General features: G+C 48.1%; 10 protein-coding genes across 10 annotated transcripts; 8 read left to right on the forward strand and 2 right to left on the reverse strand.

Annotated features, from left to right (window-relative positions):
- Positions 1-6,749: 6,749 nt before the first annotated feature.
- Positions 6,750-7,775, forward strand: CDEST_02435 (Putative carbon-nitrogen hydrolase, nitrilase/Cyanide hydratase; the record flags this gene model as incomplete). Its single annotated transcript, XM_062918594.1, has 2 exons — positions 6,750-7,070; positions 7,147-7,775. Exons 1-2 carry the CDS (start codon positions 6,791-6,793, stop codon positions 7,773-7,775), a joined length of 909 nt encoding a protein of 302 aa, XP_062774645.1. The 5' UTR covers positions 6,750-6,790.
- Positions 7,776-7,895: 120 nt separating this feature from the next.
- CDEST_02436 (Putative basic-leucine zipper domain superfamily) lies at positions 7,896-9,186 on the reverse strand (the record flags this gene model as incomplete). Its single annotated transcript, XM_062918595.1, has 3 exons — positions 7,896-8,148; positions 8,255-8,314; positions 8,342-9,186. 3 exons carry the CDS (start codon positions 9,184-9,186, stop codon positions 7,896-7,898), a joined length of 1,158 nt encoding a protein of 385 aa, XP_062774646.1.
- Positions 9,187-9,672: 486 nt separating this feature from the next.
- On the forward strand, positions 9,673-11,737 carry CDEST_02437 (Putative acyclic terpene utilization; the record flags this gene model as incomplete). Its single annotated transcript, XM_062918596.1, has 4 exons — positions 9,673-10,114; positions 10,193-10,676; positions 10,735-11,495; positions 11,592-11,737. 4 exons carry the CDS (start codon positions 9,673-9,675, stop codon positions 11,735-11,737), a joined length of 1,833 nt encoding a protein of 610 aa, XP_062774647.1.
- A 1,314-nt stretch (positions 11,738-13,051) lies between these two features.
- CDEST_02438 (Putative major facilitator, sugar transporter, major facilitator superfamily) lies at positions 13,052-14,168 on the forward strand (the record flags this gene model as incomplete). Its single annotated transcript, XM_062918597.1, has 4 exons — positions 13,052-13,084; positions 13,169-13,496; positions 13,710-13,874; positions 13,945-14,168. The coding sequence occupies 4 exons, from the start codon at positions 13,052-13,054 to the stop codon at positions 14,166-14,168; spliced, it is 750 nt and encodes a 249-aa protein (XP_062774648.1).
- A 327-nt stretch (positions 14,169-14,495) lies between these two features.
- On the forward strand, positions 14,496-14,962 carry CDEST_02439 (Putative major facilitator, sugar transporter, MFS transporter superfamily; the record flags this gene model as incomplete). The annotated part of the gene is made up of 2 exons (XM_062918598.1): positions 14,496-14,614; positions 14,719-14,962. 2 exons carry the CDS (start codon positions 14,496-14,498, stop codon positions 14,960-14,962), a joined length of 363 nt encoding a protein of 120 aa, XP_062774649.1.
- Positions 14,963-15,227: 265 nt separating this feature from the next.
- On the forward strand, positions 15,228-15,455 carry CDEST_02440 (uncharacterized protein; the record flags this gene model as incomplete). Its single annotated transcript, XM_062918599.1, has 1 exon — positions 15,228-15,455. The coding sequence occupies one exon, from the start codon at positions 15,228-15,230 to the stop codon at positions 15,453-15,455; it is 228 nt and encodes a 75-aa protein (XP_062774650.1).
- A 2,282-nt stretch (positions 15,456-17,737) lies between these two features.
- Positions 17,738-18,561, forward strand: CDEST_02441 (uncharacterized protein; the record flags this gene model as incomplete). The annotated part of the gene is made up of 2 exons (XM_062918600.1): positions 17,738-18,099; positions 18,186-18,561. The coding sequence occupies 2 exons, from the start codon at positions 17,738-17,740 to the stop codon at positions 18,559-18,561; spliced, it is 738 nt and encodes a 245-aa protein (XP_062774651.1).
- Positions 18,562-20,479: 1,918 nt separating this feature from the next.
- Positions 20,480-21,802, forward strand: CDEST_02442 (Putative SGNH hydrolase-type esterase domain, SGNH hydrolase superfamily). Its single transcript, XM_062918601.1, has 2 exons — positions 20,480-20,723; positions 20,787-21,802. The coding sequence occupies exons 1-2, from the start codon at positions 20,669-20,671 to the stop codon at positions 21,524-21,526; spliced, it is 795 nt and encodes a 264-aa protein (XP_062774652.1). The 5' UTR covers positions 20,480-20,668; the 3' UTR covers positions 21,527-21,802.
- Positions 21,803-22,062: 260 nt separating this feature from the next.
- Positions 22,063-23,342, forward strand: CDEST_02443 (uncharacterized protein; the record flags this gene model as incomplete). The annotated part of the gene is made up of 2 exons (XM_062918602.1): positions 22,063-22,472; positions 22,550-23,342. The coding sequence occupies exons 1-2, from the start codon at positions 22,153-22,155 to the stop codon at positions 23,340-23,342; spliced, it is 1,113 nt and encodes a 370-aa protein (XP_062774653.1). The 5' UTR covers positions 22,063-22,152.
- Positions 23,343-23,809: 467 nt separating this feature from the next.
- On the reverse strand, positions 23,810-24,849 carry CDEST_02444 (uncharacterized protein; the record flags this gene model as incomplete). The annotated part of the gene is made up of 2 exons (XM_062918603.1): positions 23,810-24,540; positions 24,609-24,849. The coding sequence occupies 2 exons, from the start codon at positions 24,847-24,849 to the stop codon at positions 23,810-23,812; spliced, it is 972 nt and encodes a 323-aa protein (XP_062774654.1).
- Positions 24,850-24,930: the final 81 nt, after the last annotated feature.

Genomic DNA, 24,930 nt, shown 5'->3' on the forward strand with positions numbered 1-24,930 from the left:
CTCTAGCAGAAGGTTTAAACCCTTTAAGCTATAGCTAATATTATTTAGACTTTAGTAGATAGATATAAGAAACTTAAGCTTAACTTACTTATTACTTATAATAGAACTTTAAAAACACTTAAAGGATTCCTTATCTAAGTTAAGAACTATTAGAACTTCTACTAAAGAAACTTTTGCAGTAGAACTAAAAGAGTTATTTACACTACAACCTTTTTATAAGGATAAGCCTTTTAATAGTTTAAGCCCTTCCTTAAAGAATACCTTAATAATAAAACCTTTAACTACTATTTTAGTAAAGTTAGGGATATATTTGCTAACTTCTAAGGATTTAAAGACGCCTTAAAATCCCTATTTTAGGACCTTAATAAGTTACAACAAGCAGAAAGAGACTTAGCTTACCTACGCTAGACTAAGTCTGCTACTACCTATACTATAGAATTTAGAAGACTTTACGCTTAGCTTAAGCTTACTAAAGATACTAAAATCTTTATGTTTTATAGTAACTTAAAAGATAAAGTTAAAGATAAGATTATTAAGCTTAATTATCCTAAAGACTTTCTTTAGTATGCTAAACTTACTATTAAAATTAATAACTGTTTTTATAAATAATGCAAAAAAAGAGGTAAGAAGCAGGCATTAGCTAACTTAGCTAAAAAGTACTAATAGCAACCTTAATAATAGTTTTAATAGAACTACCCTTAGCGCAACAGATAAGCTAAACGCCCTAAAGGAAACTATTAGTAGAACAACTAGAATTGTAATAGCACTGCCTATAGATACTACAGTAGCCTAATAGACCTTAGCGTAGCCTAGAAAGATAATAAGGCATAAGACTTTAAGTGCTACAACTGCAACAAGCTAGGATACATAGCTAGAGAATACTAATAACCTAAGAAGCAGCAATTCTAACTAGTACCTAAGAAAGGCTGCTAAATTAACGTTGCTAGTAAAGACATCCCCTACACCTTACTCTTATAGACTGCCTGCTACAATAATAACTGCCTTACTTACTAAGATAGTAAAGAACAATTAGGGTAGTATCCTAAAGCCTTTAGAACTTTAGCTATAACTAGGTTAGGCTACAAACAGATAGGGATATGTAAAACCCTTAAGGAACACTAACAATAATATATTAACATCCTCTAATAAGCCTGTAGGATTGCAACGTACTAGAGGATCCCTAAGATAAAAAAAGAGGCTAAGAAGAACAACAGCCTTAAAAGGAAGAAAGAACCCTAAGAACAACTAAAGACCCTTGCAATAATGTAGAGAGACCCTAGTTAAAAGCTTACATATAAAATTAAAAAATAACTTAATAAGATGCTTTAGATAGGATAGCTTAAAGAAGTTAAGAGACTAGCACTTTAAGGCCTAGTAACACTAGATAGTAAGATTAATATTACTGCACTTAACTAAGTTGCAGCAGCTAACCTAAGAGATCTATAGATGTAGACCCCCTAAGAAAGAGAAGCATACAAACGCACTATAAGCAACTACCTGCAAGGGCTAGATAGCTTAAACTACAATTTAGAAGAAACACCTAACTATAGAATTATCCCTAGTTAGTACTATAAAACCTATATTACATCTAGCTCTAAAAAAGAGAGCTTAAAACCCCTAAAACAACTAGAATACTAAATTATCTACCTTAAGAATAACAACTAGTTAGTTTAGTTTTATAGGATAGCATATAAGAAGAGTTACCTACTTATACTACTTATACTAAAAGACTACCTTCTACTAAACCCTAACTATAAGGACTATAAAGACCTCTTTTAGGTAGAGTATTTAGATAACAACTGCAAGACACATAGAAAAGGTAAAAAGAAGTTTTACTTCTACTTTTAATAATACACTAAAGAACCTATTTAAGATGTTTACTTATGTAGATAACTCCTATTCTAGATAATGCAATACTATAAGGAAGGAAATATTGCAACCTTTGCTTTAGACCTTAAATACCTTATATTATACTATAATAATAATAAGGGATAGCAAGAATGTAAATACAATAAATGCTTTATCTACTCTAAAGCTAAGGTAAAGGCTTAGCAAAAGGCATAGAAGCAAAGAACTTAATAGTTAAAAAACTAAAGATGCCTACAGTAAAAGGGTAATATATAGCAACAACCTATAAGACCCTATATACAACATATAATGCAGTACATTTTAACTTAGATATTAAGATCTAAAGATAGCAGGCATACGCAATTATTAATAGCAGCACCTAAGGGAACTTTATCTCCCCTAAATAGGTAAATAAATAATAGATACTATAGCAAAAGAAGGAACGCTTATATGCGTTATAGATAGTTAAAGGAGAATAAGTTAAGTATAGCAGCAGACTTATTATTTTAAAGATAGTATACCTCTTTTTATAAGTTTATAGCTAGAAAGAAGAACTCTAATTTAATATTATAGAGATAGAAGATATTAATGTTATCCTAAGAATTATATAGTTATAAAAATACAACCTACAAATAGATTTAAAAAATAGCTAACTTTAATAGTTAGATTTAGTTACTAAGCAGCACTACAAGAGCTAGGCTTTAAACAAATCTTTTAGAGCACCTCTTAATAATACACTATAATAGAAACAATAAATATAATATATTGCCTATCTTTAGGAGATACAGCCTTTTAAGATAGTAGCCCTAGCAGCATTAGATTAGGGATTAGATCTACTTCTAGCTATTCTAGAGGAGTACTAAAAGTATAAAAAGCTGTTTACCTTAAAGTTAGAAACAGGCTTACTAGAATATAAACCTTATATTTATAAAATCCCTCTTATTAAAGGCTTCTATCTAAAGTTCTATTTAATATATAGACTTAATAAAACAGAACGCAAGGCACTTAATAAGTACCTTAATAAAAACCTTAAGAAGGGATACATTAGACCCTTTAAGTTATTTACAAAATACCCTATTCTATTTATGCTAAAGAAGAATAGCAAACTACAACTATACGTTAACTACTAATAGCTTAATAGCATTATAAAGAAGAATTATTACCTGCTACTACTTATCTTAGAACTCTAAGATCTACTACACAAAGCAATATAGTTTACAGCTTTAGACCTTAAAGAAGCCTACAACCTAATTAGAATAAAGGTAGGTAAAGAATAGAAGACAGCGTTTTAAACGCGCAAAGGACTTTTTAAGTACCTTATTATACCTTTTAGACTTACAAACGCACCTACTACCTTTTAGATAATAATTAACTATATCCTTAGCAAATTTATTAATATATTTATTATTATCTACCTTAATAACATCCTTATTTTCTTACCTACCCTTAAACTACATAAGGAATACATATATAAAGTTCTTTAGAAGCTTTAAGAAGCTAAGCTATTAGTAGAAGCAGAAAAATGCAAATTCTATACCTAAAGAGTTAACTTCTTAGGATACACTATTACACTAAGATAAATTAAGATAGAAGCAAAGAAAGTATAGGCAGTTAGAGACTAGCCTACACCCTAGAACGTTAAGGATGTCTAGTTGTTTTTAGGATTTGTTAATTTCTATTAATAATTCCTTTAAAATTACGCAAGAAGCATGCAGTGCATCTAAAACCTTATATAAAAAGATACCTTATTTAAATAGACTAAGGAATGCAATAATGCATTTAAGAAAGTTAAGTAATAGGTTAGCTTAAAACCTATTACTTAAATCCCTAACCTAAAAAAAACTTATAAGATTAAAGTTAATACCTCTAACTTTACTATAAGCAGATAACTTAGATAATGCAATAAAGAAGGAAGGTTACACTTTTATGCCTTCTTCTCTAAAGTATTTTACAAACTAAAGTTAAATTACTAAATATACAATAAAGAACTTATAGCAATTATTAAAGCATTTTATAAATAAAGACTACAACTATTTAGTATAAAACATAAAGTCCTTATGTATACAGATTATAAGAACCTTATACATTTTATAACCTCTAAGAACTTAAACAAACAACAAATTAGATAGTTAGAATTCCTTTTAGAATACAACTTCCAGATTATCTACAGAAAAGGAACTAACAATAGTAGAGCTAACGCTCTTAGCAGAAGGATAGATTATAAAGTTTCTATCCTAAAGGAAACATAAGTTATCCTTAAAACAAATAAGAATAAAGACTTTATTCTAGCATAGAAACTACTTATAATTGCTAGATAAGTTATAGTTAATATAACTAATAAAATAACGCATAAGATAATTAAAGAGATTTATAGTGCTTAAGTATATAGACACTAAGGAGTTACTAAGACCTAGAAACAAATTTAATAATACTACAACTAGTAAGTAACAAGATAAGACGTTACAAACGCAATTTAGGATTGCAAACCCTATAAGAAAAGCAAAAATAGTCTACACAAGCCCTATAGACTTATTTAGCTGCTGCTAGTACTACTAGCAGCATAGTATTTAATCTCTTTAGACTTTATTATTAAACTACTAAAGTTAAGAGAACTACTTATAAAGGTCTATTATAATAGCATTTTAGTTATTATAGACTAACTTACTAAATACGCTTACTTTATTTTATACCTAAAAGTAAGTATAGTAGAAGACCTTATATATACGTTTTTAAAATACATTATTAGTAACTACAGACTACCTAATAAAATTATATTAGATAGAAATAAGCTGTTTACCTTAAAGTTTTAGAAATCTCTAATTTTGCAACTTAGTGTAGACTATAAACTATCTACCTCTTTCTACCTATAAACTAATAGTTAGACTAAATAAATTAACTAAATACTTAAATAGTATCTATAATACTATATTAACTATAATTAAGACAACTAGGTATTACTATTACCTACAGCCTAGTTTGCCTACAATAGCGCAGTTAAAGAAAGCACTTTCTACTCCCTATTCTACCTAAACTATAGATTTAAACCTATAGCATATAGAGAACTACACAAGGGACTACAGGCCCTAAAGGCTGTAGCTAAAATTAATAAGATATGCAAAATCTAGACAAACGTCTCCTAAGATTTAGAATTTATTAGAAAACAAATAAAGAAATACGCTAATACTTTAAGGATTAAAGGACTATCCTTAGAGGAGGGAGATAGCGCCTACCTTATACAATAAAACATTAAAACTAAGCAACTAAGCAATAAGTTAGACTATAAAAAACTTAGACCTTTTAAAATTCTAAAGAAGGTTTTACTAGTTAACTACAAGCTAAAACTACTTAATATAATAAAGATCTACTTAGTCTTTTATATTGCACTTCTTAAACTAGCACTATGCAGATTATATACTAAAGACTGCATTATTATTAAACCTAATAAACTAAAATATAAAGTTAAACAAATTATTAACTATAAGAATAAAGATAGTTGTAATAAATATCTTATTAAATAGAAAGGCTATAAACATAAAGATAACTTATAAGAACTAGTTAAAAACCTCTAATATTCCTAGTAGGCCTTTTAGCAGTACTATAAAAAGGACTTAAGAGACCTAGCTTTGCAAAATCCAACCCTACACCTAAAGAACTTTAATTAAACACCTTACTAGCACCCTAAAAGATAAGATCTTACTTAACTCTAGCCTCTGCTGCTGCTACCTCTTAATCCTAAGCCTCTAGCTTTTCTAAGGATTAAAGACCCTAATAAATTAACTTAAACCTATAATCCTTTAGGAAGCGTTTCTACTTCTGCAAATAAGACAAACAACCTAGCGCAGTAGATAACTGCATCTAAAGAACCTTTATTACCTCCTTTACCTTATGCTCTTCCTTCTTAATCTTATGCTGTTTTAATATATAGCAGCTTACTATAAAAAGTTAGCTAAGGATTAAGAAAGGAACAAAAAACTTATAGGTATTTGCAACATTATTCCTATTGCACTAGCTGCAACCTTAATAGACATACTTGCTGCATTATAACAACTCTCTAGCTATTTTATAGACCTTATTAGACTTAAAATAAAAAGTGTAAGGTATAACGTTAACGCTATAAAGCTTAACTACTTTAGCAAGAGATTAACGCTTACAGGTTTTCTAAGAGACTTTAGAATCTACCTTTTGCTTAACTATGCAACTAAATATAGTGTTAGCATTATTAAGGAAGCATAATTAATACCTCCCTAGCCTAAGAGGGATAACCTACTTATAGCAGTCTGTAGGACTTAGACCTTTAGAGAGGAGACCTAATGTTACAACCTAAATTTAGTTAGTAACTAATGCAGCCTAGAACAACCCCTAGCGCAAACAGTAGGGTAGAAGGATACTTATGTATATAGGCATATAGCGCAGACTAAACAATAGAATAGAAGAACTAGAGAAGGTTATATAATAAATTAGTTTAAATTACTAGTAATCTAATGCAATCCTACACTAAGGATTAGTAAACTACTAAACTAATCTAGCACTAAGGATTACTAACAGCAGAAAGTAATCTAACTATAATACTTAAGGATATAAAGACATTTATTCTATATAAATAGATTACCTTCTATAGCCCTTTAGCAATTAACTTTGTAATTATCCCCTTAGATACTCTTAGCACCCTTTACTAGTAACTAACGTTATAAGCCCCTTGTTAAGTATATAACTAATTACTGTATCCTCTAAAGACCTAATCCTCTTAGTATAACTTACAGCACTGTTCCCTAGCTTCGTTGCCTCAGCTTCTGCTAATAGACACTACTACAGAAAGCCAACTGTAACAATTTTACTCTAAAAAACATGTTTTAGCGGAGTGGCTCCTGCGGACTGCCGTAGATACCCTAACTTCCTTTGGTCTGGAAACTACAAGGAAAACATCCCGCTTGTCCAGAAGTACATGCAGAACAGCATCTCTGCATACGGAGACGAGATGCTGCAGATTCGCCAAGCCGCGGCCGACAACAAGATTTACGTCGCCTTTGGCTTCAGCGAACGGGTTGGTGCCAGTCTGTATTTGGCCCAGGCGCTGATCGGCCCCGACGGGAACATTCTGCTTCACCGAAGGAAGACGAAGCCGACCCACGTCGAGCGGACGCTTTTCGGTGACTCGACGGGCGACTCCCTCACCACTGTCGTAGACACACCTCTGGGCAAGATTGGAATGCTCAACTGCTGGGGTAAATTAAAATCTCTCTGCTCGAGTCGAGCTCCCCCCTAATTCATACTCGTGAGTCGTGCTGACTGCCTAGCCAGAGCATTTCCAACCCCTTCTCAAGTACCACACCTACGCTCAAGGCGAGCAGGTCCATATTGCCGCGTGGCCCTTCAACGGGGACTTCAACAACGGCATCGAGCCGTGGTCGCTATTCAACGAGGCCAACGAGCTCACAGCGAGCCGCATGTACGCCCTTGAGGGGGCCGTCTACGTGCTCTGCACCAACCAGCCGCTGTCTCCCGAGGGAAGCCGGCTCAACAGCGAGGGCCAGGGCAGCGCCGACCCGGGAAGCTTCATGCTGAGCGGTGGCGGGGGCCGGGCCGCCGTCTTCGGCCCCGACGGCCGCCAGCTCACGGAGCCCGCGGAGCGCACGTACGACGGGCTCATCTACTGCGACATCGACCTCGACAAGATCGACTACGCCAAGACCCTGACCGACTGCGTGGGCCACTACTCCCGGCCTGACCTCCTGCGTCTCGTCGTCGACGACCAGCCCAAGAACTACGTCACCCGCGTCTCCCCGGAGAAGCCGACCAACACGATCTACCACTCGACCGTCGGGGACGGAACTTTGCTGTCGACGCACAAGACTCTCGGCGAGATTCTTCGGGCGAAGCGGAAGAAAGACGAGAGGGATGCTGCAGTTGCCGATGCGGCCAAGAGCTAGGCTCATCAGGCTTGGAAGAAAATACGGATGGGACATTCTGCAATATTAGCTGTGTACATAATAAACCTTGGTCATCTCTGAAAAGTCGCAGAAGAACCCATATCCATGATACTCCCGAAATTATTCCAGGGACACGACCGAGGCAGCCATTTCCGGAAATCTGGCCATGAATTCGGGCGACATTGTCCAGTTCTTCAGGTTCCTCACGTGCTTTTCGAATATCGAGTGCAGGACGGTCTCGCCCCCAGCGATCGAGACCGCATCTGTTACATCAAAGGACCAGTTGACACTGACGTTGGACGAAAAGTGAGGAGAGAATACCGGGTGTGACAGTTGCTCTGACCTTTCCACTAGAACATGACGCACGCCTGGCCTGGATGAGTGTTAGCGGGCGTGTCTGGACCAAAAGTAATGTCATTTTTGCCGTACCATGGAATATTATCCAGCCAAATCGGGTGCTTGGTTACAACTTGCGTCACTGTCGGTCGTAGCCAGGCTGGTAGAGCATTATAATGGTCTCTGTCGAGTGATACAAGCCACTAAACAACAATCACAGATACACTTACTAGTGCATTTGTTTCTCCTTGGATGTTCCCATGGAACTGTTTACCTTTATTGTCAGGCTCATGACATAGAAGAAGGCCAGCCTTTCCGGTGTCTTGAGCCCGGGGAATGTTGCCAGGACCTTGGACAACAGAGCACTCAGCGGGTGCAAAGACGCGACGGATGCCTCGTCGAAGAGCGCCTTGACCGATGGCCTGGGATCTCCAAGCACAACCTCGAGCGCAGCCCCTCGGGACAACATTGCCCTGCGCGAAGCCACAAAGTCCGAAAGGATGTGATCTAGCGGGCATGTGGGAGGCAAGTGAAGGGGGGCGACGAGGTGTGCTGCAGCATGGCCACGCGTAGTCTGTGGGAATGGGCTCGGAGGGTCTCCGTCGGCGCCGCCGCCGGGCCCCGAGAGGTGAGAAACAGGCCCTCGCCACATGGTGCATTCTATTCTTGGGTCGTTTGCTAAATCACCGGATGATCCGCTGGTGGTTGGGCTACTCGGAGAAGAGCCTGCATCCATCTGACGGTCCGTCAAAGCCTCGCCCGACGACGACGACGACGACGGCGGCGGGTGGAGCGCATTGGAACCTGAACCTTTGGCACCGTTGTTGAGCAACTGGAGCAACAAGTTCCTGTGCTCGCATAATGCCGACAACCGCTGATCTTTTAGATTAGACATCTCTTGCGCGTGCTCAAGCTGCTGTTCGAGGTCAGAGATGCGATCCTTGGTCCTTTGCCGGAAAGCCCGCTGAGCCATTCGGTCGACGTTGCGCTTCCGCTGCACCTGGTCTTCGCTGAGGGCCTCTACAGCCCTGACACGCTTTGCCCGGCGACCCTGATTGCCGGCGATGGGCTCCATGACTGGGGAGCCCGGCGATATTGTCCTTTCGCTTACTGGGTGTTGCTGCTTTCTGCCTCGGAAACGGGAGATGGGGCTGGGAAGAATCGGTCAGGTCAATGACACACACAAGAAGAGACTGGGAAGAGGGAAGATAATTAGGTAGTTAAAGGGACATGACAGTGCATTGCAGGAGGAGTCGGTTTGCCCACCCCATCGAGCTGCTTGATAAGAATGTGTGGCATTCATTAGTCATGGCCAACTGACTCCTTTGCCGTCTTTTCTTTGCCTTTGGTGGTGGCTCAGGACATGACTAATGACAGACAGACAGCCATGTAGAAGAACCAGGGGGGACGCATCAAGTTATTACACCACAAGCTCACGGTGTAAGTATATATGTGTATGATGTTCATCCTTTGCCGCAAAAGAAAACCCGTTGTGAAAGAGTTCAAGACCTCATATCGTTCAAATTCTGTTAAAAGACTCTCGACTTTTCCCCATAACACAATGAATAATACAACTGATCCCACCCACCCTCGCCCGCTTCGAGTGGCATCTGCATCTGGCGCAGTCACGGACCGGCGCCATGGTTTCCGGGCTCTTGCTGAGCTCGAAGAAGACATCCAATTCATCGTGGGTGATTGGATGTCTGAAATGAACATGACCGTCAGGGCAGCAGGCAAGATCGACTCCAATGGCGCTTCCGACGAGTTTGAGAAGGCTTTTCTCGAGGGCATCGAGCCCGCGCTCCCGCATCTGGCGTCCAGGGGGATCAAGGTCGCAGTCAACGCGGGCGCCAGCGACGCTCAGAAGCTCTGCAGCATCCTGGCGGACAAGATTGAGGCTCAGGGGCTGGGCCTGCGGGTTGCGTGGATTGGCGGCGACGAGGTCATCGATCTTGTGCGGCAAGGTGCCCAGGAAGGAGCAGAGTTCCGAAGCCTGACCACAGGTGAGATGATAGTACCCAGACAAGACGGGAAAAGGGCTTTCTTTGTCGATTCTGATTTCTGACGCGCATTCATTCAAGGCCAGAAGCTGTCCGAATGGGGCTTTGAGCCTCTATACGCCCAGTGTTACCTCGGCAGCTGGGGTATTGTTGAAGCCTTCACGGGCGGCGCAGACGTTGTCATCTGTGGACGTGTTGCAGACGCATCCCCTGCCATTGCTTGTGCTGCGTATCATTATGGATGGCAGCGCAAGGACTACCAACAGCTCGCCAGTGCCTTGGTCGCCGGCCACATGATCGAATGCTCGACCTATGTCAGTGGAGGAAACTTCTCCGGCTTCAAATCGCTGCCTGGCGACGTCACCAACATCGGCTTCCCCATTGCCGAGATTCTCCCCAACGGCAACTTCTACGTCACCAAGCAGAAGAACACTGGCGGCATGGTGACGGTTGAAACATGCAAGTCTCAGTTGCTGTATGAGATTCAAGGACCGCTGTATTACCATTCCGATACCGTCGCCGTTCTCGATGGCATTAAGTTTGAACAAGCGGGAGTCGATCGGGTGTAAGTCTTGTTGCCATTACACACACCACCTTACTGCAGTGAACTCATCCGCGCACAGCTTTGTTTCCAATGTCGGAAGCCGGAAACCTCCCCCCACCACCAAAGTCGGAATCACCGCCAAGGGCGGGTTTCAAGCCGAAGCCCACTACTTCCTCTGCGGACTCGACATCGAGGAGAAGGCCCAACTGCTCGAGAAGCAACTCCGTTTCGCCTTGGACGAGTCCAAATATCACTGTCTCAGGTTCCAAACCCATGGGAGATGCCCCGACGATCCCCAGAGCCAGGCCTCGGCCACCGTTGACTTCCGCATCTTCGCCCAGGCCAAGGACGAGGGCGACCTCTCGAGGGAACGCTTCCTCGAGCCGATCACGAACAACATCATGCAGAGCTACCCCGGCGCCACCTTTGCCATGGACACCCGGCTGGCCCTACCGAAGCCGTACTGCGAGTACTGGGTGACGCTCGTCCCGCAGAGCCGCCTCAGACACGTGTGCCACCTGCCGTTCAGCAGCTCGCAGGTCGAGATCGCCGCGCCCGATGACACGGAGGACTTTGTGCTGAGCCAGGACTCGTACGAGACGTCCGACCCTGCCGACGCGGCGGCTGACCTTGGCCCGCTTGTCCGGGCGCCGCTGGGCTATGTCGTCCACGCCCGTTCCGGGGACAAGGGGTCGGACTCCAACGTGGGCTTCTTTGTCCGCCACGCCGACGAATGGGACTGGCTACGCAACCTCTTGACGGCCGAGAAGGTCAAGGCGCTCCTTGGCCGGGATTACTCTGGGAAGCCCGTCTTCCGCTTCGAGCTGCAGAACATCTGGGGTAAAGTGAATCCAACTCCTCTTCTGTCTCTTTCTCTTTCTTCTTTCTTTTTCAAATACATGGATGATTGCCGTGCCGAGACTGACCGATTCGCAGCTGTTCACTTCCTCCTCAAGGACCATCTGGATCGTGGCGTTGGAGCCAATTCGACTTACGACTTTCTGGGGAAGAACGTTGCCGAGTACCTACGAAGCAAGCATGTAGACATCCCCGTGAAGTTTCTCGAGCGCGGAAGGGTTTAGGCTTTTGCTCGAGGCTCTAACCTTTAATCAGTTAATACTAGTCTACAGTTCAGTGCCAAAAAAAAAAAGTCTTCCAAGTGTTACATTTGCGATATAACATCATATTCCCTGTGCGGACCAGGACTACATTGTAATTTCTGTCTAAGAAACTTGACATGCTGAAAAAGGACCAAGGGTCATCTACCGCCTTTGGCTCGTACCTATCAAAAATGGCCTAATCCTGCTCTGGGTATTGAACCGAGTCCTTGTACCAGCCCAAAGGAAAACAGGTGTCACGAAACACGGCAGTGAAGGGCCTTGAGCTGCCACCTTTGACCTATCTATCCCTTCTTCTTATTCCCGGAAACACACATGACTGAATCCGACTTGCGTCGCAGCTGCCACTTACATCCGGTACATGCTTCCACCAGATCGGTGCTCTGCCCGAAGAACCTTGAATCGACGGTCTCTGAAATCAGCGATATCTTGACTGAGAGTGCCAGGGGCAACCAGGTGAACCCCACCCCTTCTCCGCGACCCCAGGACTGTGGTTTGCATGCAGCATGGTTGGAAGCGGGGCAAGCCATGCAGACGCACCAGCCGGATACTGGTAACCCGGATAAATCTACCATCGTCTAACGAGTCAACGACGCAGATAGTGTAGACTCGGTGTAACGCTAACCTCCACGATGCCGGAATACGCTACGTATAGGAAGGGTTCTCCCTGCTTAGTCGACATTTCTACGAGACGCTAGAGCTAATGGGCCATGGTACAACGGAGAATCCATTGCTGGGAACCTTACTTGGGAACCCTCAATCCGGGGACTGCTATCCGGATATAAATTGATGAGAGTCTGACAAGAAGAACTCGAGACCAATCGGCCCTGGCGTTCCTTATCCACCGCGAAGACTGGCGTTTCATTATCGTTGTCTCTGGCTCTCTAATCCGCGGGTGGTTAATCCTATCTCTGATCTATCTCAGTTCATTGCTTTGTACACTTTGGCGATGGTCTCTTAGTGGTACCGAGCATAACAGAACAGCCACGAGATAAGCTACAGCCTGCAACCCATCGCGTGGTAAACCGTAGGATTCAGATAGCATATCATCGTATTACGATTGGTGGCTGTGGACAAGAGTCAGGGCTGCAGCTTCTCCATCATGGCGTCTGCTAAATTGATGCTAGACGGCGGTGTGGAATCACGTTGGATGTGCCGATTTTGACGACATAAGTAGTACCACGGCACCGACGAACCAGAATCAGCCGGTCGGATTCAATGAATAACCTCATTTCCTTGATCTTTGGCATCTTCACACCGTGACGAGCAGCGTCCGCCATGACAAACCACCAAACCTCGTACAACATAGCGGTATGTCCACGTCTCATCCCTTCAGGTCCCATTTTGTCAAAGCTCGCATTGCGACGGATTATCTGACAGCACAATCATGCCTAGATCATCTTGTTCGCGACGCTCGGCAGCCTGACGTATGGATATTCTACATCCATCATCGCGACGACCCTTGGGCAGCCGACTTTCAAACAGTATTTTGATCTTCTCGATGCCGCCTCCTCGTCAGCCATTACCGGCGGTCTGAATGGACTGTACCAAGCTGGTGGTCTGTTTGGCGTCCTCTCCACCGCTTGGGCATCTGACCGGTATGGCCGCAAGGTGTCAATTGGGGTCTATTCCATTATCAGCATCTTGGGCGGCGCTTTGCAAGCCGGCTCGGTTCACATCGGCATGCTGATGACTGCAAGAGCAATCACGGGCCTGGGCATTGGTATGTTGCTTTTGCAAATTACACCGCCTTGAGTTTCTTCTGGTTGTTGGAGTCTGATTCTCATCGGATCACAGGTGGGCTTGTCATCTCGGTCCCGGTCTGGCAAAGCGAGGTTGCCTCACCAGCTACCCGAGGCTTTCTTGTTGGGCTCCATGGCAAGTTGATACAACCATCCCCGTGGCTCACTTCACCCGCTAACTCGGTCCTCCCCAGGTGTTTTCATCCTGGTGGGATATTCACTCGCCAGCTGGGTTGGAGTTGGCTTCTATTTTGTCAACCTCCACGGGGCTCAGTGGCGGCTTCCACTTGCGCTACAAGTTATCCCCCCGCTTGCCCTTGTTCTTGGAATCAAGCGGCTGCCAGAATCACCGCGATGGCGTATGGATTCCCCTCCCCTTCTGCCAAACTTCCAGTCCATAATCGCACAAGTAGCTGACGATTGACTCAGTAATCATCAACACCCGGCACAAAGAGGCCCTTGGAATTCTCCAGAAACTTCACGGTGATGGCGCACCCGAAAGTGAAGACTACGTGCAGCGGGAGTTCAGCACCATCCGGGGCCAAATCGAAGCTGATAGCGCCCACCCAACGTCGTGGGCGTCGTTGTTCAAAGTCCGCTCGTACCGGAAACCACTCCTCGTCGGCTTCGGAACCATGTTTGGCGCCCAATGAACTGGCACTCAAGTCATCAACAGTAGGTCAATGTGCGCCCGGACTGTGAAGCAATACGGAATTCGTTAACATCACCCATCTCTGTCAGACTACGGACCCAGCCTTTACGCCAGTTTGGGCTTCAGCGAAACAAACCAGCTGATCCTGGCAGCCTCACGGATCTCCTTTGGTGTGCTTTGCAACTACCTCAACGCCAAGCTCCTAGATTGGATAGGAAGAAGACTCTGTATGGGCAAGTAAAAGTTAATGCGGTTTTTCTCGGGGCCTGCGTTGCCTACTTACTGGGTGAATGAATTTTACTAACGGGGACTGGGTGTAGTTATCGGAATGGCCGGTGCCGCTGCTGCTCTGCTGGGGGAAGCCATCATGATTGTTCTTTTCCAGGGGACCACCAACCGGGCTGGTAACGCAGCAGCCGTGGCTTTCTTGTTCTTGCATCTCTTTTTGTGAGTGCCTTTTTTTTTTTCTTTTTGGACTTATCGCAGTCACCCTGTAGTGCTCGGTATTTAGGCTCAGCAACCAATAAGTTACTAACTTGTACGTTTTCTAGTTACGGCAGTTTTCTCGATGCGTCGACATACGTTTACACGTCAGAGATTTGGCCTACACATATAAGGTCCAAAGGCGCGGCTGCCTCAACCTCTGGAATGTTCATCTCATCGCTGATTCTACTTACCGTATCGCCTACAGCATTTGAAGCAATTGAATGGAAATTCTACATAGTTCTAATGAGCTTGACAATTGTAGGAGGTGTCGCTTTTGCAGTATTCTTCCCAGAGGTATTGTCCTCTTGACTATTTTATGCTTGAACTCCGTCATGCTGACTTGTAATAGACTAAAGGCAAGAGTTTGGAGAAGATCAAGGTACTTTTCTCAGACTCTTAGATATATATTCTGGATTGTGATAAGGCTACTATGTTACGGCCCGCTGAAGTCTAGTTGTTATGACGATGCGGCTGAAGGCATGGATCGGAGGGGATGAATAAGATGCAGAAGGCAGCCAGTGCTGTGGTATTGGCAACGCCCTTGAACAACGAATCCATAGTCATTATGTATTGAATGAGTTGGCGCTCTCAGGTTGCTCCCCCTCCTCCACGGGGGCGGCTTGAGGCAGGCTATAATGCGTCTTCAACTTCGCCACGCTTTGCAGGCTTCCACGGCCCGTCGTACCAGGTCGCTGCCATCAAGGCCAGCCTGGGATCAACAACAAGCACCGGAAAGGGGTCTCTTTTTATCCTTATCGGCTCATTTCCTATCCAGAAACACGCCATGCCCTACCATGACTAACCAGAATAACGGCCTGGAACGCGGGGCCCAAATGTCCTCTTCCTGCGACGCTTATGTAGCCCTTCCCCGATAGCCAAGCTTGAGCCAACAGCAACTTTTCAACAGCGCCATGCCATGCAGATCAGCGGCAGCGATAAATGACCTTTTAACTCCGTTTTTTGTCCCGCCGGAACGCGAAATAATTCGTCGCGGAACTCTGGTTGGTCGACGACGACAAAGCACCTTGAGCGGAAGCAAGGCCGAAGCCGATATTTTGTCACCCAGACGTTGGTCGGGTGACTTGGACTTCAAGCAGTAACAGCCACAATTATCTCTATCTCATAATGCCGCTACTGACCATATCAAAGATCTGTCAGCGTCGCTGAAGCCTCATCACGGCCGTAGCCTGTGGCAGCTATTGAATTGCCCAGCCCCTCTCTAGGCTAAACACCTTACGCAACAATGCGTAGTAGTGTCCATGTCATTCGGTCTCTTAGGAGGAGCTGCATGATCTTTGAAGCCTGCTAACGCTAGCCGGCGTTGACATATTGCAGCGCAAAAAACAAAATTGCAGACAATGAGCCCGCAGCCACAAACAGTAATAATAGAAACCTGCAATTTACGTTAGATACAAAGATTTCTAGATCTAAATGGGCTCCTCGCCTGGAGGGAACTTGCCTTTGTCGTAATCTTTGCCTGGGATGGGTCAAACATTGGGGTTAAGAGATGCAACGCATATCCAGCGAGGAACAAGACCCAGGAAAAGTTCATAAGCATCAAGGGGCACTGCCAGAGCCACAGCATCCTCGCGCTAAGCCGTCTTCTAGGGTGTTTTGACTTGTGTCCTGGCACCGCGGGTGATAGAAACAAGCTCAAGGCTATCTTGAAGTGCTTGTCGGCGAACGGCTGATTCGGTCCTTCAGGCAGATGCCGGAGTAGTCGCTGGTGGCCCGAGCTGATGATGGCGAACGAAGACAGGAATAAGCTCCAATGCCAGAGCATCTTGGTCACCCACAGGGCTTCTTCAGTTGTTGGCCAGGAGAACACCCCCACAACTGCTGCCCCAGAGAGTGTTGCCTTTAGGGAGCCGGATCCATCAGTTTTGCTTCAAGCATGTCAGTGCTGGAGGAGGAGGAGGAGATTTCGCTTACTGCTTTTTGCACAAATGTGAGTTCCTCGGTTTTCATTTGGCGAAAGTGAGCCAACGCCTTGATGACTCCATCCCTCTTATCTCCGTAGTCGTGCGTTTTTCCAATTTCCCCCATGGGGCCAAGAGTATAGTAGTTGAAGGTTGCCGAGTAACTAAATGTTACAATGCTGAAAAATAGATTCGCGATTCGAGAGAGGCCGGTTTCGTTCCCAGAACCCGGTTCACTGTCTTGTGAAGTTTCTTCGCTCATGCTGGCAAAATTCGAACGGAACTCTCAAAACAGCTGGTCATACCCAGCGAGGCCCGACAGAGGAGGGTTATTTGACGAAAGTCACCAAGTTAAGGTTAAATACATGCATAGTGGCCCGGCAGGGCCAGATTCTCTCATTTGGCCGGCTCTCCGGCTTCTGTGTGGAGGAGAGTTGATAGGACGTGACGCGACGCAGCCCAAAGTGCCAAGGCATAGGGCCAAAGCGGTCCGTCTTGGTAAAGGATATGTAACTACAATATTTTGGGGCAGGGCCCATGCTAATATTGCTGACGGCAGAAAATCTGACCATGTTTGCATAAAGGACAAGGTGGTGTGGAGCCACGAGTGTCACTAATCCTATCAATGTCATCAAGTGTTAAGGGGGGGGATGGTCATTTAACTGATATCAAAGCGGCGCTTGTACTGATATTGTCACTCTTGTGGAGATGTGTTTTCACAACAAGCACGTCAGAGGAGTTTCAGCAGTCTCTTACCGATCACCTGTCTTTCCCCTAGGGGTTTCTTACCTTTCCTTTGACGCCCGGAGTTTGTTCCGTCACACCTTCAACCAATGAGACAGAAGGCTGTATCATGCACCGTGCCCAAGGCAATCCCCTGTCTGGTTCGTATTCCTGTTCTTATTGCCGCCAGGCTTGCTGCATGTCCCTATAGCCACGTGGTCGCACAACATCCGGGCAAACAACCTGCAAGGAGTGGAATGTCTCCATCCAACGACGCGCACTCTGTTATTGGAGCAACACATTTGTCAAATGGACCCAGTATGCGGCCGGGTGGATGTTCTGCCTTTTCCCTAATATCGAGGAAGCTATTGATGATTGCTTATAAAACCTAAAGAATAAGAGGCCTTTGTTCCAGCACCACCTGAATGGACCACCTCTATTCATGTTGCGAGAGGCAGCACCGACGTACACAAAAAATACCGCCAGTGACTTCGCTATGGATCAGGGGTATCCCATCTACCTGTACGTCGCGATTGTCAAGAAGACCAGACGCTTTTTGACGAAACCCGTCAATTTAATCGCTCACTGGGCAGTATACATTGAAGGCCACCTCTACGAGTTGATCAGAAACGATGAGGAAGCCGTGGCAAAGGGAGAAGAACCCAAGTACGGCACAAGACACCGATCCTATCAAGAGTGGTGGGATCTCATGCAAGAGCAAGACCGAAAGCCTCAACTAGTAGATGGTGCTGTGGGTTATACGTCTTGCGAATGGTCGCCAGATGAGATCGACAACATAGGTAAGTTTGAAATGAGCCTGCCTAATAGGATCTCTCACTGGGCCATGGTTGACTGATCTAATATGCGATACAGCTAAACAGATTTGGCAGTACTCGTTCAAAAAGCATATACGAGGGTGACGAGCAAAACTGCCAGTCCTTCGTTCGTTTGCTTGTCGACATGATCGGAGACAGCAACACCCGAAGCCACCCTCAGTACCCTTCTTCCTTCGACAAACTGATGCAATCAACATACCGCGGCTACTTGTGGACCTCTATAGGGCTTGGCACTGCGGCGATGGGTGCGGCTTTTCTGCTGCCGTTCGACGGGGGAAGTACTGCCACATATGTAGCCTGTGCAGCCAATGTCACCCTTCAGAATGCCAGAACTGGAGCCAAAGGCAGATACGACAAGGAAATGGCGGTATGGGTAGCACATCAAGAGCTGCGAGAGAAACTGCGACTGGAGGGAGTTTTCAATTCTTAGAGGCCCCACCATCTTTCGAAATATGCTTGGAAGCATTTTAACCATGCTTCGTGAGTAACTAAAATTGGGACTCGCAAGAGAGGTAGAGAGTCGCTGTTGAATGCTTAGCTTGAGGAACGTTACAGTATCTTTTGCAGGATGGAAACAGTCCTGTCTTGATAGTGTGAGTCGTGTAAACAACCCCCCCCCCTCCCCTCTATGCCAGTTTCGACTGGAGGCGCAACTGGTATGTAAGCAGCGGCCCTCGGTAATGACTTCTGTTGGGCGTTACAAGAGCAGAATACCCTCTGCACTGCAGGGCTCCTGGCGGCTAATGAACGGGGATAGATGCGGGAAACACGGGAATTAGGGCAACTATTTTGAACCGGAGGAAGTGTGGTGTAAGCATTTCAAGTGATAATACGGAGGACCGACTTACGATGAGCTTATCCAACAAACGTATGAAACGTGATGGGCATCTGGAAAGATTAGCTTATTGTGTGGATGTGGGTGGTGGTGGTGCTGTGTGTGCCATTCAGAGGAGTCGAAACCCAGCCAGGTGATTGTGATTGTGATTGTCATTGTCACTGCTGTGGATATCCGCCTCTCTATCCCGCATTAGGCACCGGCTAAATGGTTGAAATCAACTAATCGTTTAGTTAACCCATCCTGCGGTGAGCCTTGGGCATCCTCTCCCGCCAGAGTTGTTCGTTCCCCTTGGCGGAGTCTGGAAGAATCCTCCTCGTGCTGTTTTTGGCGTCGTCCGGCTCCCCACAAGCAGGGTTCGCTTCCATCGAAACATGGCATCCATCCCTGGCCCAGCAGGGTCACTCACTCACTAACCTGTGGCCTGTGTGTGGTGGTTGTTGTCGTTGCCCCTCCTCAGGAACTCTTGGCCCCAGCAATTCGTTTCCCCGACGGCGGCTCAGTTTCATCTAAGCAGACAGACACACAGCTGCTGCCTGACTCCAGCCTCATCCGCTTCCTGTTGTTCCTCTCATCATCCTTTTTCTCCCTGCCCACACCCACCTGTCGGCAGCGATGAGATGTCTCTCAGTGCCGCCCCTCTTACCCGCGCAGCTCATCTCTCTGGCTCGGACTGCTTGTCCCGACTCCTGCAGCATGGTCTGTTGTCGTTCCTGCGTCTCCCATGTCCCACCATCCCATGCATTCCCATTGCGCTGCTTTGGATTCTCTAGTCCGAGCCCCGCCGCCGCCAGGTACAGTCCGATCAGGCCCCCATTCTGAACGCCGTCCGAACTGTTGAACGGTGTCTACGAGGGTCTATGCCCTCAAGGCTGTCCCAGAGCTACCTGACGTCACGATCGGCGGCAACTATAGCGATCTGACAGTGCGCACAAATGGTGTTTAGTGGAAGACATCAGAAATGGAAGGGGGTGGGGTTCAAGTTAGAGGGGCTTGAAGCTGCCCGAAACGCAGACTGCGTTCTAGCTATTAGCTATTAGTGAGTGCTCTTCCGCAACAGATTGCAAGTCTGCCTTAGGTCCCTTACCTTCTGACCGCTTGGTTAGCGGGAATATGCTGTAACGGAGCACTGCACTCACTGTTCTCTGTACCCTCGCCTCAACATGTCACCCAGATCTTCCTCCGTCATCCTGGTGCTAGTCCAACATGAACCCCCGCGTCCCTGCGCAAGGCAATGCCACGACTCACACACCTTGCCTAGCACGGCCCTAGCCCAATGATCACCGCAGTGAGCCCGTCTGATCCTTCGAAAGGGGGGGGGGGGGGGGGGGGGGGGGTTCCCTGAACTGGGAGCAAACGGTGCACTCGCGCAAACAAGACAAGCAGAGTAGTCAAGTCAGCAAGGTACCGGGTTGCTTGCCGCTGCCACAATGCTACCGTCCGTTCCCCAGCGATGAGCTTTACGCTCTTGGTGGTACTGAGCCCCGATCCTGTTCCCTAAAGGGGGATACCATGTATTTAAACTCTTTCACTGCCCACATGTCCCTTGACATGAAGCCTCGCCTAGCGTTACCGTCTCTCCAGCGTCTCTCTCGGTCGTATTTACACATCGACACATCTCGTCTCCCGCTGCTTGACCGAGACTGAGATAGACCTCCCCCCCTCGACTTACAATCGATCTCACGGACACATCACCCCCGTCATGCGTCCCGACATCTTCTCTCTCGGGTGGGGGGTGACACTTTTGGCTTCAGCCGGTATGTCCTCTTTCGTGTCCAGACACGCTCTTGGCCACTGACCCAAAGGGGGGGAAACAAAAGCCTACGCCGCACCCACGCAGCAGCCGCATGCCCGGTCCCTGGACCCGAGGGCCGATTTCAACATTCTCGTCGGCGGCAACGTCTCGCTGCGCATCATGCCCCTCGGCGCCTCCATCACGTACGGCCAGACATCCACCGACGGCAACGGCTACCGCGAGGCCCTGCGCAACCTGCTGGTCGCCGACGGGAACCCGGTCGACATGGTCGGCTCGCACCCCAACGGCACCATGCAGGACAACGAGAACGAGGGCTGGCCCGGGTTCCGCATCGACCAGGTCCTCGAGAAGGCCGAGGTCTCGGTGCCCGCGACGCTGCCGAACCTCGTGCTCATCAACGCCGGCACCAACGACTGCGTGCAGACCTTCGACCCGGACCGCGCCGGCGCGCGGATGCTCGAGATGGTCGAGCTCGTCTGGGCCGCGTCCAAGAGGGCGTCGGTCGTGCTGTCGACCCTGCTGCCCAACGGGAACGACACTACCGAGGCCTGCGTGCTCCGCGTCAACGAGCAGTTCAGGGCGCTCGTCGCGGAGCAGCAGGCGCTGTCCAAGAAGATTGTGCTCGCCGACATGCACACGGACGAGGGCCCGCTGAAGAGCGACCTCGTCGACGGTATTCACCCCAGCGACGCCGGCTACGTCAAGATGGCCAACATCTGGTTCGCCAGCATCAAGGACGCCGCGTCGCGCGGCTGGCTCGAGTCGCCCCAGCCGCTGCCGGGTAATGAGACGAAGTCGAGATGACTAGCAGAGAAGGCGGCGCCTCTGGTCTACCTCGTGTTCCGCATCGCCAGATATGTCGACTGATGCATCTGACGCATAGATGGAGTCGCTCCATCGAAGAGAGAGGAGAGCGTGTGAATGCGGATAGACCATGCCGCCACAAAGCATGAGTATATGTATCTATATACTGTAGTCAGGTCTATTTGCTGCATCAACTCGGGGGAATGTATGCGATGGGATGCGATGGGGCGGACGGGCCGCAAAAGGACTTCATTGTTTATATTTCCAAAATTTCCCTTACAACTGTAATCCATTCTTCGTCCCAGCTTCACCTACGGTGACCCCCTCGGTGAACAGAGTTTGCCCATACTTTACACACTCCGGCTATTTTGTCACCTGTTTCCCGAGGCTATATTACTTCAGGTAGTGTACGTGAGCGGATCTCACATCAGATGAGGCCGGCGGATCAGCCGATTCCCCGACACTGCCGATACGCTTCAATCCCAACCCCCTCCACTTTCTCATCTCTCCCTGTCTCTCTCACTCACTCACACACACACACACACACACATACACAAACATACACACGCATACATTCACACACACATACACAACTCACACTGCGCACTCTCTTATACTCAACCATCATGGCCCGGCTCGTCTTCACCGCAGTCTTCCTCTCCATCCTCTACCTCGCAAAGGTCGCCATCAACGACCTCTCCGTCGCCGATGGCCTCAGCGACGTCATCCAGGCGCAGCTTCGCGCCGAGCCGGTTCCCTTCACCTCGCTGAAGCCTCTGGACGGCCTATTGACCATGCTCGTGCGCTTCTTCCAGCCCATCCTCGCCGGGAACGACCCGGCCCTGACCCTGTTCTGCATCTTCATGGTCGGCCAGCTGCTGGCCGTGCACGTCGTCGTCCAGGTCGAGGGCCTGAGGGCCGGCAACCGGGGGAAGCTGATCTCCTAGTGGGTGACCCGTTAAATGGTTTCTCTCGGGCTGACAAGCCACCCGGGGAAACTTGACTTGACTGACACGTTAGCAGCACGACATTTTGGGGCCTTGGCTGGCAACTCTTCACCTTCGGCGCCACGCTGCCCGTCTACTTCCTCGTCTACATCTACACCTCCCCCATCCCGGCCGCTCTGGGCCCCAACGCCTTCGCCGCCGCCATCTCCGTCGACCCAGCCCAAGCCCGGGCCCTACCCGGCTCCCTGGCCATCGGAGTCATTCTCCCGACGCTGCTGGCGGCGCTCCCGTCCCCCAGCGTCATCGCCCCACACACGCAGGAGATCGCCCTCGCCGTCTGGCAGGCCTTCCCGCTGTGGTCCGGCATCGCGCAGGCCATCCTTTCTCGGCTCGTGGGCGCGGGTGCGTCGGGCGCCGTGCCAAAAACCGGAAAACACGCGGCGGCGAGCGGGCTGGGCGACCTGCAGAGGATCTACGCCCTCACACTCCCCGCCGCGGGCCTGATATCCTACGGCGTCCTCGGATACGTTTTCTGGGCCTCCGGATGGGCTACGGATCCCGCCCGCGAGACGCTGCGAGCGATGTTCGTGCCCCCGTCGCCATTCTCTCAGGCCAAAATGGCGTCGGTCGAAAGGGGCACGCTGGCGCTGCTGCAGTGGGATCTGTACTGTGCCACCCTGGCGACGTGGAGCTGGATTGCGTACCTATCGTACCAGACCAAGGGCGCGGGACGGGCTGTGATGGACCTGGGGAGGTTGCTCGTGTGGAGTGCCGTCGTCGGGCCCGGCGGTGCGGTGTTGGCCGTTGTCTGGGGACGGGATGTTGAGTTCATGCAAGGCGTCGGCGGCGGGAAAAGGAAGACGGGGTAAAATGTGGTTGGTTTTGTAAGTACGTCACGAATGTTTTGAGTGCTTCGGATGCTTGGCTTTTCCCGTAGTATCGATGGGAGATCGTAAGATGCTCGGGCTGTCCTTTAGTGTGACATCTCTGGCTTTGGAGAGTAATTTGGAACGGCTTAGGACTATACATTCATCCGCTTTACAAATTTGAGTAGTCTACAAGAATCAGTAGGGGATAAAAAAAGCCCTTGGGCCTCGGATCAATTGCCCACGCTGCCCAGACTCTTGCTATGTGCATTTGTCAGAGAGTGTCAGAGAGTTTACCAAATCAAACATTAGCAAAGTCACGCCAGTGTTGCCAAGATACGACTGAATACTTACTGAGCTGACTCAAGTCTCGATATAAACACTCTCGTTGAATCAGTTTAATCTACTCTGGATATCATAGGCCTCTTCACGCTCCCCCCCCCCCCCCCCCCCCCCCCCCAACCCATTATCTATCCCGGCAACTCGGCAATGGGACCCGGCGGCCTCAACCCGTTCCCCTGAAAACTGTTATGACCATAGTCATAGCCATTTCCATACATCGAGACCGGATTGCTGTCCAGCTCCGACCTCGGCCGCGTCACGTTGGGCTCCATCTCGCCGGCCGGACCCCGATATGCGCTTGACTTGCGCGAGTCCGTTTTCGATTCCTCATGGCCCGGACCCGTCCCGTGCATCTCGGCGAGTCCCCGCTCGTATATCATCTTCTCCCGGTACCTCCTCCGGGCGAAGTACAGGTATATCAGCACCCCGATCAGGAACACGCTGCCGCCGGCGGCCCCGAGTACGATCCCAATCGTTGTGCCTGCCGTCAAGCCCGCCCCTCCGCCTTCTGACGATGTCCCCGTCTCGCTCGGTTGCGGCAGTGGCGTCGATAGGGCCGTGGGCATCGTCGTCGTTTGCAAGATGTCCGTTGGGGCATCGGTCGGTGTGGGTATCGCGTTCGGCTGCTGCGTCAGGACCGGGACATAGCCGGGCTGCCATATGACGCTGCCCCCCGCCGCTGTCGGCAGCTGAACGACGTTTTGGAGTATCGAAGAGTCGGTGAAGGCGACGGTGCGTGATGTCTGAGGACACCAGCACGCGTCTGCCGATGCGAGCGTCGTTGGTCGTGCCGCTTGCTCGCAAGCAACCCATTCTTCTGAAGTGCCGTTGCAGTAGACCAGGCCGGCCCATGGTTGGTCTGAATGTGAGTCCCCTCGTCAGCCCCCATCTCGCTCCGGATCCTCCTCCCCGATCATCACAACGTACCATTGAAGACACCTTTGTCAGGGCAGCTCGGATGGCGATACTCGGGGTCGCTGCAGCCCGCGAGATACGTGATGCCGAATCGGCCGTTGTAACATGCCCGGCTCGACAGGCACATGTCGCCGCCCTGGCAGCACGTCTTGTCCCCGAAGACGGCGTTGCCGCAGGGAAACCATTCCTCCACCTCTTCGCCGGGGCCGCGGAAGCATGTCCCGTTCGTGATGAAGGGATTCGGCGCGCCCATGGCCGGTTGTTGTCCTTCTCAGTTTGCCCCCCTTCCCTCGATGAAATACGGGCGTCTCTTCGGAGTGTGTTGATTCACCAG

Source organism: Colletotrichum destructivum, chromosome 2 (assembly GCF_034447905.1).
Source record: "Colletotrichum destructivum chromosome 2, complete sequence".
NCBI classification, from domain to species: Eukaryota; Fungi; Ascomycota; class Sordariomycetes; order Glomerellales; family Glomerellaceae; genus Colletotrichum; species Colletotrichum destructivum.

What these genes read in the sequence shown, in the direction of transcription:
- CDEST_02442 (XM_062918601.1), top strand. Translation starts at nt 20,669, where the DNA reads ATGCGTCCCGACATCTTCTCTCTCGGGTGGGGGGTGACACTTTTGGCT. An exon ending in GACACTTTTGGCTTCAGCCG is followed by an intron (nt 20,724 to 20,786) that starts GTATGTCCTCTT and finishes GGGAAACAAAAG; the next exon opens with CCTACGCCGCACCCACGCAG.